General features: G+C 35.6%; 1 protein-coding gene across 7 annotated transcripts in view; it reads right to left on the bottom strand.

The window, feature by feature from the left end:
* Window positions 1–19536, bottom strand: part of BLTP3B (bridge-like lipid transfer protein family member 3B) — a 46858-nt gene that overhangs the window by 9856 nt on the left and 17466 nt on the right. For all 7 annotated transcript variants that reach the window (XM_056514486.1, XM_056514476.1, XM_056514530.1 and 4 more), the window contains 13 exons: window positions 18508–18697; window positions 15526–15666; window positions 14830–15000; window positions 13421–13601; window positions 12069–12152; window positions 9795–9977; window positions 9581–9699; window positions 7690–7831; window positions 6755–6948; window positions 3349–4841; window positions 2667–2845; window positions 1236–1372; window positions 382–532 (listed from right to left, as the gene is read on the bottom strand). In XM_056514486.1, coding sequence (XP_056370461.1) covers window positions 382–532; window positions 1236–1372; window positions 2667–2845; window positions 3349–4841; window positions 6755–6948; window positions 7690–7831; window positions 9581–9699; window positions 9795–9977; window positions 12069–12152; window positions 13421–13601; window positions 14830–15000; window positions 15526–15666; window positions 18508–18697 — 3365 coding nt within the window. The remainder of the gene's footprint in view (window positions 1–381; window positions 533–1235; window positions 1373–2666; window positions 2846–3348; window positions 4842–6754; window positions 6949–7689; window positions 7832–9580; window positions 9700–9794; window positions 9978–12068; window positions 12153–13420; window positions 13602–14829; window positions 15001–15525; window positions 15667–18507; window positions 18698–19536) is intronic.

Below are 19536 nucleotides of genomic sequence, written 5' to 3'. Positions count from 1 at the left end.
TAAAAGCCAGAAAACTTGTGGCTTAAGACAAAGACAGTTTAATAGAAATAACAAAATCCAAAAGCATAGCCTCATACCAGCCACTATGAAGACAATTAATTCTACTCCAGCCAAAACCAGCACATAATGTAGCTCACTTAATTTTCAAAAAAGCAAACTAATGACCAGAATTCAATGTTATGTACCTTTTTAACACATGATCATACACAGTTCCATTTATTTATTCTTCCTTTTTAATGTATGGTAATGAAGAAAAAAATCAGAGTTCTAAACCAGCATAAAAGGTATGCTAGTCTAACACAAAACTGTGTTTGCATTTTTATTTACTTAGAACAAATGTTTCCAGCTCCAATTTCACCCCACTGAATTGTTAGTTCTTACCAACAGTTCTGTTGCACAGATATTGTCGAACACCAATATTTCCTAGTTGGTTTGGTATCACTTGGTTGACCTGTAAGCATATTTCTGTGTCTTCTCCTCTGATGTCAATTTCACCATTAACACCAAATACTTGAAAAACCACAACAGACATCTGTCAACAAAACCCAGATAAAACAATATAAGATTATAAAATGAATTTACAGTGATTATTGTTTGTAAGGTATGTCTAAACCTTTTCCATCACAAAAGGAAAACAACCCTTTGTATCCAAAAACCCTTCTCACAGAGAAACACGAAGTTTTCTCATTTCTTCTTCTTTTCTTTTTGCACACATTGGCTTTATAATGGATCGCTCAACAGTCTGTCCAAAGATAGAAACTTGAATTTATACCCCACTGACACCAATTCAGAGCTGGCTACAAAAGCCATGGAACTGAGATAGAGTTTCCTTACTCTTGACAGAAAGGCGTATGACCAATGTGATACCTGAAACATCAGGTATCTGACATTACCTACAACTGCATTCAACTTTATGCATAATCATAAGCACAACCAAGCACTTGCAGTGCTGAATCAGACCAGGTTAAAAAGCTAGGACAGGCAACTAAACTTTGGCTATCTGCATAGTAGTCAGCTCTTTTTCTCTGTTTACTGGGTGGCAGTATTTTTAAAAAAGAAGTAGAAGGCAGTTTTAAGTCAGCTTTGGTATCAGAAGATGCATGCCCAACATCCTTACTACTATTTTGGGTTCATTTTCCTAATGAATCAAAAAATCACCTCTAAAAGGAGCCATTTTAGTTCTGGTTTAAGGTTTAATTTACAGAATCATGTATTCTAATGGAATACAATATTACCATTTCTTCACTAGTTTCATGGGCATTTTCTGAAGCAGCACTCATGGCATCTGGAGATGACCCATCACAATTTTCAATGACTGTGCCTCCTTCGTGGACATTTTCTGATGGGCTTTGATAGTTTGTGGCTGTAATACCTTTCATATATATATCAGAAAAAATGCAAAGTTAGCACAGCATAACCTGAATCACTCCTACATTAAGAATAAAGTCAGTGTCTGTTAGTGTATGCACACATCGACTCATTTTTTAACATGAGCTGAATGGCTTATTAAACAAATATTTACGATTGAACTGCCAAATCCATTCCTCTTACAGAGTGAACTCTCTATAAGTAAGCTCTAGATGCTAATCAAAAGTAAAGCAGGATATAGTGACAAACCCAAAACAGCACTCTACATGCATTGTTAAAAAAAACTGTGAAGGCATTTTTTAGGTCTCCCAAATCAAATAATATAAATGTGATCCATCTAGAAAAAAAATAATTCCAAGTTGTGTATCTAAAATACTGCACAGTGCCTTTAGAGCAGATGCTTGTATGTTTAGAGAAGTAAGCTACATATATTTTCATTATAGCAATCATGATAGTGTTTCCTTGACAACTGGAAAGCATAGATACTTAACCTGCAGTTAGATATTGTTTAACAAGCTAAAAAGACATATAAAGGTTATTTAAAATGGAAAATGTATTTTATAGCATACTCCCACATAAGCATATGCAGGAATACTCCTAAAATTCAAATATATAAGAGGCTTGCAAGTGAAGCAGTCTTCTTCTTTCTGTAGAGAAATCCTACAGAAAAAAAATAGCCTTTATGCAAATTAAAATTATCAAAAAAGAGGTAGCAATAATGTCTTCTTACTCTATTTCCTGACATGGGAAAATTATTTCATCAGTATATGCACAGATGAGCAAAAACTGGACAAATACCTGCTATTAGACAGTCAATAGCTAGGAACTACTCCTTAAGGGATGAGCTGCAAGGAGACTACCAAACCTGTCTTCCTGGTAATTAGCATAGTGAGCATTAGTGAAAACTCATTTCTTTTTCTTCCACTTCTAAAATGAAAGCTTCTTGACCATTTCAAGTGTAACACTGATACCTGCAGCTAAAGCAGTTGTTTTTAAGCATGGCAAGGAACAAGTTCTGCTTAATTCAGATTTGCAATACAGCACTTCAATGCTCCATTTTCTTTAACAGAGGAAAATTAGACGATGTTAAAATTAAATAGTGCTGCTTAAGGAGCGCACGTTATTGCTTTCCCTTGAAATTATATATGATGAATACACTTGGTATTGCTGGTGGAGGTAACAGAAATAGTCTTGTAAAGTATCCAGGATTTGCTGTACTGGAATCCTTTTAAACATGACTTTAATAACAAACAACATTTTCATGTATTGCTCAAAAATATTTTGTTAAACTTACTTACCTTTTTCCAGAAAGCTTTGACTATCACTTCCATCACTCTCTATCAAATGATCCTCTAGCATCATACTATCAATAGAGATGGTATCCAGAGAGACTTGTGAAGGACTTCTCTTCATATTTTTGTAAGAAACAGAGAATGATGTAGGGAGGTTGGACGAGCAGCGTTCCTTAGGCTTAGCACTTTTAAAATATAAAGATTTAAATTATTTAAATTAAAATTATTTAAATTAAATAATACATAGAAGTTAATTTAAAAATTCCTCTAAATCACGCAAAATGTAAAAAAAAAATAAACAAACCAAAACTGATTATTCAATAATCCTTCGACAAGAAAAGGTAAATGTAGAAACAACATATATTCATCTAGGTATTTATGTCAATACTTCGCTCAATACATATTTCCTAACATTTAAACTAAAAGTAAATTGCTTAAATCGATTAACTAACACTTTATTTTAACTTTCACTGAATGCTGGACACTACATAACTTCTTATATGCTTTAAAATTTTTCATCTACTAGAATACAAAATCACAGAACAGCCTGAGCTGAAAGGACCATTGAGTCCAACTCTTATGATGTTCCCTTCCTGACTGCTAAAAGTTCTAGAAGTCTGTGGCCAGCAAGATTGCAAAATACTTTCAAAGAGTATGAAAACTGATTTAGTATTAAAATCTTCTATACCTTGAAGAAGACTGGGATGCAAACATTTTAACTGAAGTCACTTTGTTGATTTCAAGCTCTTCAGATTCTAAGGCAGTTTCTGTTTCCAAGTCAGCAACTTGGTTAGGACAGCCTTCAGTTGTGCCTTCCTGTTCATTTAGCTTATTTGAGAATATGTTTCTGTCATCCTCTTTATCAATGAAAAATTCAGTAGAATCTTCTCTCTTATTTAGAATGGACACCAAATCCCTAGGATTCAAACTACTTTTCTCACTTAGAGGTCCGCAGACCTCTTCTGAATCACTTCTACTAAAAAGTCCACTGCTTCCTCCTTCACTTGTGTCTCCCAAACCCTTATCTGACGCATCATCAGAAAATGACATTGCTTTCTGAAAATCCATATTGCTGTCTGATTTAAACAAAAGAGGATCTATTAGAATTCCTTTATTAACTTCAGCATTCCCAGGCTTGCAGTCATTTGCATAACCAAAATTAGTAATACCAGATTCCACTATCTTACTACCAACTAATTTACTCTCTGAAGTAAGAGTTTCCCCATTTCCCACAGGGGAGAGTTGGGATGCCACGGGACTTCCTTCTTTCTCAACAGGGGACTTACAAAGGTTTCCCTGAGTCACTGGATGGAGCAATAAGGCTACTTCTGCACTTTTCAGTAGAATCCCAATGCAGACATCTGTTTGTTTTGCAGGTTTTCCTGTCACTGCCTCTACGTCCTTCCTTAAGTTTTCCAGGAGCAATACAAGAGATTCATGGAGAAACAGCAAAAAAAGATACTGATAGTGATTGATCTGCACGCTTACATGTTTTTGAACATGGACTAGAACATGTACATCTGCTTCAGAGGAAGAGCTTTTAGAAAGCACTTCTGAAGTCTCAGACATTTGAATGCCATTAGCTGAGGGCTCCATCTCACTGCTATAATACTCCTTTAAAAGTTTCTTACGTTGCAATCTATTAGAGAGATCACTAGATTCACTTTTTGGAATGTTCAACGCTGTCTGATTATGGGATACAAACTCTTTTTGTGACTTTGCAAATCTTATTGGCTGGCAAATCCAAAGTGAAAGCGGGAAAGAGTCCACAAAGTTTATTGGCCGACCTTTCCCACTTTTTGTTCCTTCGTAATCTATCCAAAACTGGGAAAAATGCACGGCCCAAACATCAGTAGCTGCAGATGTCTTTAGTGCATACTTATTCAATTCTGGGATGATATAACCTTTATAAACATCATGCATTTTGGTATCTTGTTCATGAGCATGTCTCTGGAAGATTGGATGTAAAAGATTAAAATTTTTGGGGGACTTAGGAAAAGTGGTGAAAGTTCTACTGAAAAATTCGGAGTCCTTGAAGTTCTGAAACAAAGCTTCTAGATCAGAGTGTCTGCAGTTTGGTGAGCATCTGGTATTCGTAGCGATCATCTCTGAGCTTTGAATGGAAAGTGCGCGAGGTTGATCTTTATGAATTTCAGGTTTGTTTTCAAATGGGATGATGATCTGCAAGGGAGAAACACGTTTTTACTAGTTAAAAATATATAGGTTAAGAAGGAATACAATTAAAGAAACAAAATAATAGCCATTACAGCTGAAACAAAGGAATATAATTATAGTTTTATGAGAAATCAAGTACAGTGACACAGAACAGAGGTAAGTTCAGCTCACAGACTGTGATTTATGTTCTCTTTCATTTTTAAGAAGGATGCTGTGGCATCAATATTTGTACAAAAACATAAGGGTCTCAGGCTTCTCTTATCTGAAGATCTTAAATTTAGTTCAGCTATATTAGGTTGAAGTGGCTCATTTCTTCCACTCAAGCAGCTTGGTAGAATGTTTCTTAAAATGTTTCCAAACTTACAGCTTTGAAAAACAGAGAATTATAATTTGGGAGTTCAATCTGGCATGTCTGATAGGTTTTTCACCATACCAAGTAGTACAGTATTTTATTTCTATGTTAAGATACAAGCAAACAGTTAGATGTGCTAATGCAGCTAATACTCTTAACATTGCAGAATACAGATCAGGTATTTTTGACAATTATCTAATATTCATAATATATTTGTTTCATCTGGAAAATAATAATATACTTCAACACCTAAAGAGCAACAAAATAGTTCAGTACGGTATTTAACTTGCATATTTTTAGTGCACATTTTAAAGTGAACATATTTTATGCCAAATCCTGAATCTTAAATTGTTAACATGAACCTTGGCCACTCTAGTTTTGCTAATATCAGCGACACTGCCTTATATCACAATATCTCCATTCTGAATCTAGAAAGTAGGAGCAAAAAAATTATCCCTAAAGACACTTAAAGATGGGGTAATGAAGCTTCTTCACTTAAATACAAGGACTCAGAAAAAAAAACATAAATAAAATAATTAACTATATGATATATAAATATCAATTCTTCATTTGCTAGAATAAAAATAATGCTGCTAAAACAGGGGTTAATATGAATCAAGCTTTAAGGTATACAAGAATACTTTTATCCTCTTGTAGTTTAGTAGGCTATTCAAATATAGTAATTCAGTATCAGATCAATCTATAGTTGCAGATTTCCAGTTGTTTGCTCTCAATAACTATTTTAATTCAGTACAAACCATATCCTTGTAAAGTTCCATTAAGGATGTAGCAAGAACTTAGAAAGATAACCATCTTTCCATATGCTGACTTTTTAGAACCCTTGAAAACTCTACTGTGGGCACCACTAAAAAGACTCATTTTGTTTACCTCTGAGTCTTGGGAACCATACAGTGAAATGCCCAATACAAACACTGGGTGGGAAATTTATCTGCTCAATCATCTTTTTTTTACAAAGAAGGAGAAGACAAGGGAAGCAAAAACTTGATGGTCAGCTTCATTAACAAGCACCACTCCTTTGGAACAAGCATACAGAGAACTCATGTACCTGAACTACACCAACAGCCAGCATGAAACAAAATGGTGAGAATGGGTTTTGGAGAAGGAAATAAACCTTCAGATGAACTGCTTTCTCTGGTCTAGGACATTCACCAACAAGACAAGAGTTTTGATTTAATAGAAACAGAGAAATAAGGGAGGGCCCTTGCATTAATACAGAGTACAAGTATTAATTTTGCACTATTTATTTTTACTTTAATGCTTAATTTCTTTTTAGTTCTGCTATATCAAGTTCACTGACCACAGGGAAATAATTTGTTAGTACTCCTACTCAGGTCTTCAATACAAAACCAAAACACCCAAATACTCAAACCAAAATACCAGGTCACAGATGAAGGAGTACAGGAAACAAGATGTCCGTCTTCAAAAAACTCATATTCTGCAGAGTTTTTTAGAGAAGCATTTTTTCATTCATTTAGGTATTTGTAAGAGAATAAGAAAACAAATAGTCTTCCAAAGAACCACAAAACCCAATTCAACGACATCGTACCTTTAACATTAGTCCATCCACTCTTACATCAACATGTTCATCTGATTTTGAATTGTCATTTAACTTGTACATGGCCATGAACTGAGTAAGACTCTGTTTCAAATCCAACACAAACTGGTTTAGCCAAAGAATACTTCTCTGATCCAGGGTGAACTGTAAAGCATTCAGCTGGCCATACAAATTTGGACATGGAACTAAAAGAGAAAAGAAAATGAAACCATGAGAATAAGTAAAATGTTTATGGGTTGGGTTTTCTTTGGTTTTTAAATTATTGCAAAATTACATTTTCACCAGTACTTTTCATCAGAGAAAGAACAGAAACCCAGTCCTTTAGTCTCAAGGAAGAATTAATTATTAGGGGATACCTGAAGCGATGCTTCTTTCTCTCACTCCAAGAAAGTAACTGAATTTTTGAGTGTAAAAAAACTAAGAACAGAATTAAGTCTGAAGAAATGGGGAGAATATTCTCATTACAGAGGAAGAGTAAGACCATGGAAATTTGCTGTCCTCAAGTTCCATCCCCAAGAAATTCACTAACATTTTTGTATATAAAACAAAGCCAGCCACAGAGCATATTCCTACAAATAACTCCAGCAGCTCTTCATAGCATTTTAGGTATTAGTGCAAGAGTTTGAGTTCTTTTATGTAGTCAGACAGTGAAATTGCAGAAACAATATGTGGATGTTGGAGGATGAATAATTCATGTGCCAGTAAAAATGCTGTGAGTGTTTTCAGACTGAAAAACCATGTTTATAAAAAACAGTATTAATAGGAGTTTGCCAGGAGCAAGCACTGTGGAAATGGAGCAGTCTTGTGTTCTAACCATTTCAGAAAGCTACTACCTAGTCCCAAGCTTTAAACTTCATAAAGTTGAAAGTAACACACAAAACCTTCAGTACAAATAAAAAAGAAATTAAAAAAAAAAGAAGTCTTACTAGGAAAGTCCTTTCCATCTGGGTAGTAATACTCAGTGAATTCAATATGAATAGCTGGCATTTCTGGTGGAAGATAAAGTGACTTTTTATTGCAAGAGATCAGAGCTTTAGGGGAAGAACGACACTGGTCTGCTGTTGAAACCTGCAAATGATAAAAGATTATTTCATTAACACATTACATCTTTATGAATGATTAAGCATTTGTAGTTGCACAGTACTGTCCCTAATAAAGTAACATTCCACTGCTCTTGGGTGTAGGCCCCCAAACAACACAACCCAAAGTACAACACAAGGTGCTGCTAAACAGTGACAAACACTTAACTGCCTTGTAGCAGAAATGTCTCTCAGAGAACAGTCTCACAAGAAACGTGTTTTAAAGGTACCAGATCTCCTTCCTTCATATGAGGCAAGAGGCAGAAGGTCACTTTCAAAGGTGTTCAGCAGAAGCCTAGAATGATCTGATTTTTTATTGCAAATACTACAGCTCCTGTTTAAGCATTTATGCTTGGATGGAGTGTATTTCCAAACAGTTTGGTATAGATAAGGGATAAATAAGCTGGGTAAGTTTGGTAGTTCTTGTATTGTCATAAGAACAAATTCCAGAACACAGGCCAACTCTCAAACTGTATGTGAAACAAGGTGTTCAGCATGCACCTGGCAGAGGTGTGTATGCTGGATATGCCTGAAGGTCTGCTTCACAGGAGAACCAAGACACAATGGAACAGTAATCTGTTTCCTTACAATGTAAATTATGAAACAAATAAGAAATCAACATTTGATATATATTTGACCTTAAATTTCATTGAATGTGTCTTAGTTTAAAAAGTATGTTGCCAAAACAAAGCTTTTCCACTCAAGAGTTTGTAGGTCAAACTGCTAGTTTGAAATTACCCAGTGTATTAATATTGAATATATGATGATGTCTACTAGAATGAGTTTCACTGGAAATAATGAATACATGACCTTTATAAGCCTGCTTCACTCTCTGTAGCTGTTTTCAAGAGGCAAACATATCTGCATTAACAGGCACAAAAATTGAAGTAAAATTATCTGTTTAGAAACACAGCTTTTAGGAAATTGTATAGAAATAATGACAATTTAAAAACTGAAAATGTGTTTGTGTAGAGAGGAGGAGACAAGAGCATAAGGCAAGTGGAAACATGAACAGTACAAAACAATAGTATAAAACCAGTTCAGGTCCAGATGAAGGCTCCTAGCAGCAATCTGCAATCTCCCACAACACCAGAAGTGATATGGGAGAAAAGCGTTGGAAATTGGAAAAAGAGGAAGCAGAAATCACAATGACAAAGGACACACACTAAACATTTTTGTTAAGACCTGAAACTTAGAGTACATTCCCCCATATCACCAACATTCTGCCTAATGGAGACACACTCCTCTATTTTACTTGCCTCAGAACAGTCAATCTGGACCACAACCAGCAACTAAAACAACTCATTCTAACAAAGGGGAGGGAGGATGGAAATGGTAAAAGTGTCTGCTCAAAAATATCACTGGAGAAGGAGTAGCTGGAAAAAAGATTAATAAAACCTCTTAACAGTTTTTATGTACTTTGAAAAATACAACAATAAGAAAAGCATGATACACAAAACCACATATTAAAATATTGGGCACATAAGATAGTACAATGAAAGGATTAAATTTGAATTCCAAATTCATAATTTTGAGAATAATAGAACTTAGATCCAACACATAATTGTGATAGGATCACAACTTTAACAGGGCAGAAGCAGGTCCATAAAGGTCTAATCCAATAATGAATGGAAGAACTCCTTAATTTCACTGGGCATCATATTGTCCCTTAAAAGCCACAGTTACATAACAGTCAAGAGTGGAGAAGTCCCAGTTTTACAAACTTAAAGATATGTACCTGATATATATTGAAATCTGCAAGTCTAACCACAATAGGACTAGACATCAGTTTGCCCTTTGGTTGTTGGGAAGATACAGAGGAAGCCCTAGATGTTCCTTTCGATATCTGTTCCTTGCCTGTAAGAAAGAATAGTGATGGAAGCATTGAAAAGAAGAGTCTTTTTTTTCATAGTTTTAATGGAAGTAGAGAATTGGTGATGTAAACAAAATACCTGTTTGTAAGTTCTGAGGAGATACAGCAGGTGGTGACTGGGGAGGCGACTCTATGACCTGATCCTTCACAGCCTGCTTAAGCAATTCAACATTGCTTTTGAATTCATTTAATAATTCTTTGGCCCATCCACTTCTGGTTTTAGTGGCATCACTATAATGCATCCAGTGATCACAGCTGTCTCCTGCAAATAAGAGAAATGGGGAAGATATTAACCTGTTTGAAATTTTGCTTTTAACAGGGTAACAAGTTTCCACTATTTCACAAGTATTCTTTAAACTATAAGCTCATTGCATGCTGTAATTATAGAACAACAGCAGTCATACCAGACGTTAAAACAGAAGTTATATTTTCATCAACCAAGTCTCAGCACTTGACAAAATCACTCAGAATATAGCATTACCAGCTGTCTCATAGCACCAACACTCAAAACATCATTGAGTATTTTCAGTTCAGAGAAACCTTACGTCACATTAATGTCATATGTGAGAACATGCAAAAAAATGTTCAATTGAAAAAAAAAGTGAGGGCAAGTAACAGAACGATGTTCTCATGCTCACTTTTTCCAAGCTTATCTTTCCTGCCAGAACTGTGTCCTAAGAAGTTCCTGGTCCCTTTCCAGAAATGTATTCTTTTTGTCTTGGTTCTCTAGCACCTTTATGGCACACAAACAACAAGGTAAGTTCAAGAAGTGCTGCAGCACACACAGCCTTAAAAATCAATCCCTGTGGAAATTCTTTTGTTCCTGTTTTCAATTCCAACATGTTTCTGTTGGTCAAGCACTCAAACACCTGAAAGAAGTTGTGATATCTTCAAGTAGTCCCTGTAAAGACATTCTATTAACCTGTTCAATAATAAGGATACATTAACAAATAACTTCTATCAGTTGGTACATCACTCTTTAAATATTACCATGTGAAAATCTACTTTATTTGGGACTTAATGAGTTTTTGGATACTGGGGATAAGTAAATATGTTTGCTATTAAAATAAGAAAAATTATTTTGGAAAAAAATGTGATTTCAAGTCTAAATGCAAATATTGCAGCATTAAAGAAACTTTTAGGATGGAGCTTATCACAAGAGACGACATTTTTCCCTACCCTTCTTCTTCACAGTTATCTTTGTGGGTTACTATCATGTTTGTAGCTAAGGAAGAAGAGAAAGGAACAGGGAAGAAACCAGAAAGGGAACAAAAGGACAAAGATGCATTAGACTAAAGCCCATGACACTGGGATTCTCCAAAACAGGGCTAGCACGGGGTTACTCCAAGCACATGCACACAGACTCTCAAGGACCTACAGGACATTGTTAGAAACATTACAGGGAAAGCTCTAACACCCCTTCTGGGAAGTGCCTCTCTGAAGTGCATGAACACTAATGCATGCAGCATCATGTGGGAGCTGGGCAACCACACCCCTGCATGCAGCTGTACATCTGTGATCTCATTAGGATCACAGACACGTGGCGAGACAGCACACCACTGAGATGCTGCAAGGGATGAACACAGCTCTTGGGGAGCACAAGAGGGCACGTAGGGCAAGACCAGTGGGAACAGATGGAGCTCAGCCTTGGGATGGATCATCAGCTGAGTGTTTACAGGCTGGGAGCAGAGCACACACCAACATGGATGATAATGTTGTGGATTTCTGCTCCAGACCATCTGATTAGGAAGATGATCAGATCCTGATTCTTGTCACATGCTTTGTAATGTCTCCTCTTTTAAATTTTTTAGATTTCTACTATAAATTATTTATGAGAAATGTTTTATTTGTAAGAAACACTTCTTTGGAAATGGCTAACTTTTTTAAATAACATTTCTTAACAAAAGGCTACACAATTGAACCTCTACACATTGAGATTCTTGTTCAGCAAAATAATGTAAAAAGGAAAACACTGATTGGAAATGGACATAAAATGACAGATTTCTATACATGAAAAAAAATCTAACAGATTGATTCTTGCTACTATCCAATTACTGAATTCTCGGTATGCAATACTGCCTTTCTTTGTCAACACAAAATTCTCTTAATGTCAGAAATGTGTAAACTGTTTTGTTGACCAAACAAAACAGTGAAAAGCATTTGGCCTAAAACAGCTCATTCACAGAAATTAAATTGTTTCCCAAGTTGTTGTTTTTGCATATAGCAGGAAGTAAAAAGATGCATTTCAAATGGTTTGAGCACGATTATCCAAGATGTACACATGTACACAAAGATTTTTTTAGCTTTCAAGCAAGATAGTTACAGGTAGTTCATAAAATGCTAGCTTTCATACCTGCTTTGTGAAATGGATAATAGTCCACTGTTAAATAGCTGAAGGAAAGCTGCATAGCCCCTCCTGTAACACGTCTGTTTGGGTCTATAAAACAAAACAGACATTGCATTTAGCATGTTATTTCTCATGTTTCTGTAATCCTTTAAACACCTAACAGCTTCCCTCCCTAAAAATTTTCATTCAGATAGTCTTCACTGGTTTCTAAAGATCAGCTTGCAGAATTCTGTACTCAGTCACTACTTACAAATTGCATGCTGTTTTCAATGCTACTAAAAAGACAACACTGTGAAAACATATTACTGCAGTTCTTCTGAAACAAAACTTTTTACACTGATTATATGATTATGATCAGTCTTTGAAATCAACATTTACTTTCATGAATACTATATAATATAATTTTATTTGACAAATATTTCAGCGAATGGGTCTTCTGCGAATCTTATCTTCTGGCTTTTTCTACTCTTGAATTTCAACTCCATGGACAAAAATAAAGGAGTGACAAATTCCAACTGCAGTAGATACACAACATGTAAGAAAATACATCTCCAGCCAGTGAACCTTATGCTCTGGTGTTCTGAAAGTGTCTTCCCTGACCAAGGAAATCCATCTGTTAAACCCTACATTTTTCATATTCTTCTTCAGCAGACCTTATATGCTTCCATAAATTTTTCAGTGACTAGCCAGCTTCTTGGATATGCACTAATATCTCACTCTCTATGATCACTTTTGAAAGGTATGAAAAAAGTGCCTTTATTTGTCCTCCTTATTTCCTGATTCTAAACATGCAATAGGCTTTTATTAAAAAGAAGCAGTACAAGATTTACACACAAAATTTTAAGGTCACAGGACACTTGTTCCATTCTTTCTATGTGCTGCAGACCATACCAAATTGTCTAAATTAGTAACACAAAGAGAACTGCTCCTTTATTAGTCTGCATTTATAAGAGTATTACAGAAGCAGATTGTATAGTGACCCTTTCAAGCCACAAAAATGTTGCTACTGCATTCTTTATAACCCAGTTAACTTATAAAGGAAAAAAAAGCCAGCAGTAACAACCAGACTGATAGAATCCGTTCCTAGAAGACTGAAAAAGTACAGAAGCTACTAGCACTCTTAGGTTTTGCACTTATTCTAAAGTAATTACATTTAATAATGAAATGCTGTCCTAACAGAGCCACCTAAATAATTTTACATGAGTCCACAGACACTGGAGACAATTCCAACTATTCCTCTAAACTAAAGTCTCTTGCCTTTATTGTATTATTATTTTCTCATAATTGTATTCCTCAAAATGTCTCCCCTAAAGAAGATTATGATTCATGGACATGCTACTTTAAAAAAAATAAATTACCTTTTTCTTTAGAATGGATATCATCACATATATGTAGGTCCAAATGGGAAATTACTAAGTGATAAGAAGTTTCCTTAACATCAAAATCATTAAATAATTTTACTATTGCATCATTTTGATCAGGTGCTGCTGTTGTCTGGTGTGCTTTCACCTGCTGGGAGCTGGGCGCGGGGGCAGAGTTCTGAAAAAATATTTAGGCAATCACATCAATTTATAAACATTATAAATATTTCTCTCAAGCATACATATCTGTCTACTTACACAAAACAGGCACTTGAAACAAGGAAAAATCTGCACAACATGCATTCTCCCTTGGATCATTACTGAGATTAAAGTGTACTGGTTTAGACCAAAGCTGAGCTAATGGATGTGTGCACTCTATTGCAGTGCCAGTGCATCCCCCATTCTCCCTGTTCCTCACACCTCCTTACAATCCTGTCCCTTGCAGCATGGCACTTTTCTAACTTTTGTTGCAAGCTATTCAGGGAACTAAACCAACAGGAAGTTCCTTTCTGCTAATTTTGATAGGGTCAAACATGAGTCAGTGTCAGAGGAAGGTGAGATGCAAGTACAGGGCACTGAAGGATCAGAACCTCTCTGCTCAATAGCAGGTAACCATTAGATTGCTGTGGCTAAACCTTGACACCCCAGCATAAGGCATCAGGGCCAGCACAAGAACTGAACTCTCTGTTACAGTACACTGGCTTTACTTTAAGAGATTCTCTACAACGGACTATACTCAGTAATCAAGCATGTTTTATTTTATAGCACTTATCTTCTATCACTGTACTTGTCCTGCTTCTTCACAGACAAGAAGAGGTGCCTCCTCTCAACACTCACAAAGCCCAGTTGGTCTAGCCTGCTCTATGTGCTGAAGAACACCAAGATTTATGTGCAGCATCAACAGAACAGATATGCCAGTAGAAATATATTTAAAGTAGAACTGGTTTTCACTATATATTCCAATGAGAGCTGTATGAAGGTAAGCTCTTAATAAAAGCTAATTTTTCAGTACCATGAGAAACTGGACAAGCACTTTAAATTATTACAGTAAGTACATCTACCCACACATTACCTTAAAGTCTTAATTACTTAAATTCATAACCAGAACATATTTGGAGAACAAATTTACTTAACAGTCAATAAAGAGTTAAGTAAATACAGAAATCTAAACACTCTATACAAAGATAAAGAAATAAAACTTATTTTCTGCAGTTAACATCAATACACAAAATCTTGCAAAATAAAGACTACTTAAACCATGATTCATTCTCAGTGTAATTTAAGACATACAGCTGAATGAAAAAGAGTAACTGAACATTCTCTAAAATAAATTAACACAACTAACCACACTGTGTTGTATTGTAAAACACCTGATAATGATACAGTGAGATAACCAATGGTCCTACCTGGGCTGTTTCAGAAGCCAAGCTTTTCCTCTGTTCTGCCGATTTCTCTATGGCTTCACTAAGAGATTTGGCATACTGCACCATGGCTTTCAATTGGGAATCAGTCAAAACCCACAGCAAATCATCCAGAATCAGAACCAGTTTGGATGCCACAACATTACAGTCTTTTAACTGTAAAATAAAAATTTAAAGAAGTTGAACTAAGTACTTACATTTCTTATATTAAATACATGGGGTTAAGAAAAGCTGCATGCAAAAATCAGTAAAAACATTTTTTATTTTAAATTTTATTCCTCTCATTAACTAAGAAGTACCTAGGCCACAGTATATTTATGCCTCACTCTATGTATTTGGCATGCACCAGATATTGAACTGCTGTATTTCTCTAAATGTAAGCAGTGTAAATATTACCTGAATCTAGAGAGATAAAAGAACAATCATCATCATAAACAAAGCTCTGCAGATCAAACCACTTTATTAATAGGACCTGTATAAGGTCTTCATTTTCAAAACCTGCCTGCAGTATTTCTTGTAAACTCTACAGTCTTACCAGTTACATGTAATTATAAATCTAGTTCAGGGAATCCTACATTCAATATGGCCTAAATTTAAAATCTTTACTATGTGCATGTATGCATTAAGAGCATGAGTTACAAATTAAAACATAAAATAAGAATTCAAACTTCTCAAGTTTACCCTTCTTTTAAGCGTGACCCTAATTTTTGATTGGTTAGTAATCAGTCGAACTGGAGCACTCATGATTTCATGCTTAGAACTCTGGATTGCATCAGCTTCTATTCTGATCATCTGCCAGTTGATTTCTTTAAAAGTCAAAACCTTTAAAGACATAAAAAAGAGAAAAACATCTTGATGTAATATGACAGTTACCTGTACCTAACCCTGTGCATTTGTATGTATACATCTGTATATATGTACACACAAACTCACATGAGCCATACAAACAGAACAAATACAACTCACTTTTTACTCCACCTAAAGGTGGAAGCCCTCACCATACTTGTCACAGAAACATTAAGCTACTTCCAAGCAGACTGAGGTAACAAGCAGCATTTAAAATATTCAGAAGAAAATAAAGGTCACAACTATTGCATTCTAGGCTGCTTTTGGGAGTGGAAAAAAATTATTGTGTAGTTTAGGTTCAAAATGTTAAATAAAAAAAGATCACGGAGGGAAGGGAAGCAAAGCTACAGGATAGGAGAGGTTTCTTTGGAGTGTTTTATTTCAGTTAACATAGAAAGTTAAACATTGAGTACACGACATGCCATGTGGACCCCACAAGTTCTGAATCCACTACATGGATTTCTACAAGACACAGCAAGCAAATGTTAGAATAATGATGATACAAGAGCATCAAGTACAGCTGGACACGGATAATCAAATATGGAAAAATGAGTGACTGTCCAGCAGTAACATCATGGAGAACATCAAATGAACAGGACATCAATAGGGAAAAACAGTAATTCTAGTTTACCAAAACTCCTTCCTACATGGTTTAGATGATAGGATCAAGTTTCCTCAGTAAATTCACAAACAACAGTAAGCTGGGAGTGCATTGATGTGCTGAAGGGTAGGAAGGCACTAAAGAGGGATCTGCACAGCTTGGATTGATGGGCCAAGGGCAATTTTATGATGTTCAACAAGGCCAGGTACCAGGTCCTGCACTTGGGTCACTACAACCACAGGGAGCACAGTGGGCAGAGTGACTGTTCAGTTCTGGGCCCCTCACTTCAGCACAGACATGGAGGTGTCTGGAGCGTGTCCAGAGAAGCTGAAGGGTCTGGAGCACAAGTCTTATGAGGAGCATCTGATGAAGACAGTTGTGTTTAGCCTGGAGAGAAGGAGGCTCAGAAGTGACCTTATTGCTCTCTACAGCTGCCTGAGAGGAGACTTCAGGAAGATTGGGGTTGGTCTCTTCTCCCAGGCAGGAGACAAGACAAGAAACAGGCCAGGAGAAAATGGCCTCAAGCTGCACCCAGAGAGGTTAAGGCAAGGACATGAGGAAGAATTTATTTACTAGAAGGGTGGTTAAGCATTGGAATGGGCTGCCTAGGGAAGTGGTAGAGTCACTATCCCCAGAGAATTTCAAGAAATGAGTGGACACAGCACTTAGTGCTATGGTTTAGTGGGCATGGTGACATTTGGTCGAATGTTGGACTCAATGATCTTGCAGGTCTTTTCCAACCTTAATGATTCCACGAGTCTATGATTACTCTCTGAAGGAAGGGTCAGCCATGAGTAAAGGGCAAGATGGAAGAATTTGTTTGGTATGTGTCTTATTCTTCACATGTCATTCTCCTCTAAGCAATTTGAAAACCTTACAGCATATGTCCTGAGAACATATACAGAGACTTAAGTAAAACATATCCTGTGTGTCTGGAAAGGAGGTACACTCTGTCAAGTGAGCAAGATGGAAAGTGCAGTGTAAAGCATCCTGAAACACTCCTTGCAGAAAAGCAGAGTACCTATCCTCCTCATATAGGAGATGTGTGATCGAAAGCTTCTAAAAGTATTTTAAGGAGATTACTTATTATATTAAGAATGTAGCTACAATTTGCTGCTAACAAATCATTCACTGTAATTTCTAGAAATTTGTTTCTGGTATTAACTGCACTAAAAGGGACAGTATCCCAAGGAAAGCTCTGTTGTGTACAGGTCAACTGTTCAGAATCAAATTCTTCCTAAAAACCATAAAATCAAAAAATCTGCCAATACAAAACTCCATCTAGTCAAACTTTAATTCTTTCCATTCAGACTTCATTAACATGGGAGCATAAGCATACACCTCATCTGCAGAAAAGGAAAACTGTCAGAAAATAAGTTTTCAGCTTCTTACCTCTGTGGTATTTTTAACTGATATTCTCTTGGGGTTTCTTTTCCTACATAAAAATCACCTACCAGACTCCTTAACTCTGGAGTAAGCTGGCCAGATGTATGATGCTAAAATAAGTTGCCCTGAATACAATATTTAGAATCAACCTTGCACTCAGTATACATTTAAGCTTGCTTAGCTGGGAAAAGGCAAATGAAGTGGGAAAGTACTGTTCTCTGGGACAGTAGAAACATATACATTTTAATGCTACTACTTTTATGTATATATCTACACATATGATTTAGGTATTCCAAGAAAAAAATTGCACAAGAATTTAACTAAATTTCATTTTAAACTGCTCTAGAAAAAGAAAATCCTTACCAGGCAATCCTCACAAGCAAATAAATAACTAATTTAAACTTCTAAAATATGATTCTTGTTGTTCTTGTTATTACTATTACTACTACTACTACTAATGACAACAACAATAACAAAACCAGCACAATTTCTTATCCCTCCATATTTAATATACCATTCTTTCTTCTTTCAGTATTCTCCAAGTCTGCCTCAGTTTGCATTTTAGAATAGTCACATACTTGGAGAATGTAAGAGGGAAACCTGTTTGTCCCAGTCTTTGTTCTTGCCTAAACATCCACGCTGGCCATTTGATGTGACTCACACCCACCATTTTTACATATTTGTGTTCCTAGAGGACAACTGAAATTACTGAGCACAGAATGTCTCCATTCCCAGTCATGGCATGCTCTCTACCCTGTCAAAGGCTGCAATTTAACTTTCTCATTTACCATAAAAACAAGGGGGAAAAGTTAGTAAAAGGTATTATTTACCTCTCCACGTTGAGCTTCTTGTATTCTGGTAAATCTAAGGTCAGCATGTTCCCAGTTTGCATTTACACTATATATTCTCAGCTGAGAAAGTTCAAATGAAGCATTAAAGGCTTTTGCACCAATCCTTATTATAATGGAGTTCACAGAAACTGAAATGCCTTCTACCACTTTTTCAGCAAAGCCATACTCACTAAAAAGAGAAATACCAATATATTAAATATAAACCAAGTGAAAGGGCACAAAATTAAACAGATTACATAAATTATGAAACAGATGTTAAAAAAAATAGTTACTAACGTATTCTAAAGTTAGAAACTTTTGCTCAGTACACCTGATGTACTTTACAACAATTTTCACTCTGTGAGCCTCATCTCTACATAGTTAAAGAACATATATTTGACCAGGATCAATCTACACAAAGTATAACAGTTAAGGCAATCCTTCCATGTTACAATATACAGATGTATGTATTATATGCTATTATACATACATAAAAAAGCAGTCTACATCATTATGCAGAAAGTTTACTCTTCTTTATGCATACATAAGGAGTAATTGATCTCAAATTAATTACTTGACAATTCTAGTCTGGTTAGTATTTACGTCTATAAGCCAAATTATTTTGCCCATTAAAAATAATAACTTTTAGATATTCAAAGTAGTATAAAGTATTTGCTTTATTTTGTTCTATAAAGAAAGACATCCTAAATGGTGGTTACACTTCCACAGCAAATCAGCATTCATTTCAGTATTAAAAAAGATTAAACTGTTGCAAATAATTTTTAAGTAGAAATCTTATATGTTCTGAATGCGTTAGTGTATGGAAAATTGAATATTAAATATTATTTTAATACCTAAAAATTTCCACCATTTTGTTTTCTTGTGTTTTTTTCTGCTTGTTTTAAAAAAAACACTTGTGTGGTTTGTCATTCCTTTTTCAACTTTCATTATACACAAAATCTCTATGGCAGTGGTTTCCAAGTTGTACCTTAGGCAACACAGAGGCCATGAACTACTTCTACACATTGC

The sequence above is a fragment of the Oenanthe melanoleuca genome, chromosome 1A, assembly GCF_029582105.1.
Source record: "Oenanthe melanoleuca isolate GR-GAL-2019-014 chromosome 1A, OMel1.0, whole genome shotgun sequence".
Taxonomy (NCBI): Eukaryota; Metazoa; Chordata; class Aves; order Passeriformes; family Muscicapidae; genus Oenanthe; species Oenanthe melanoleuca.
Note: the sequence above shows the minus strand (reverse complement) of the source record. Positions and strands in the feature narration are given on the sequence as shown.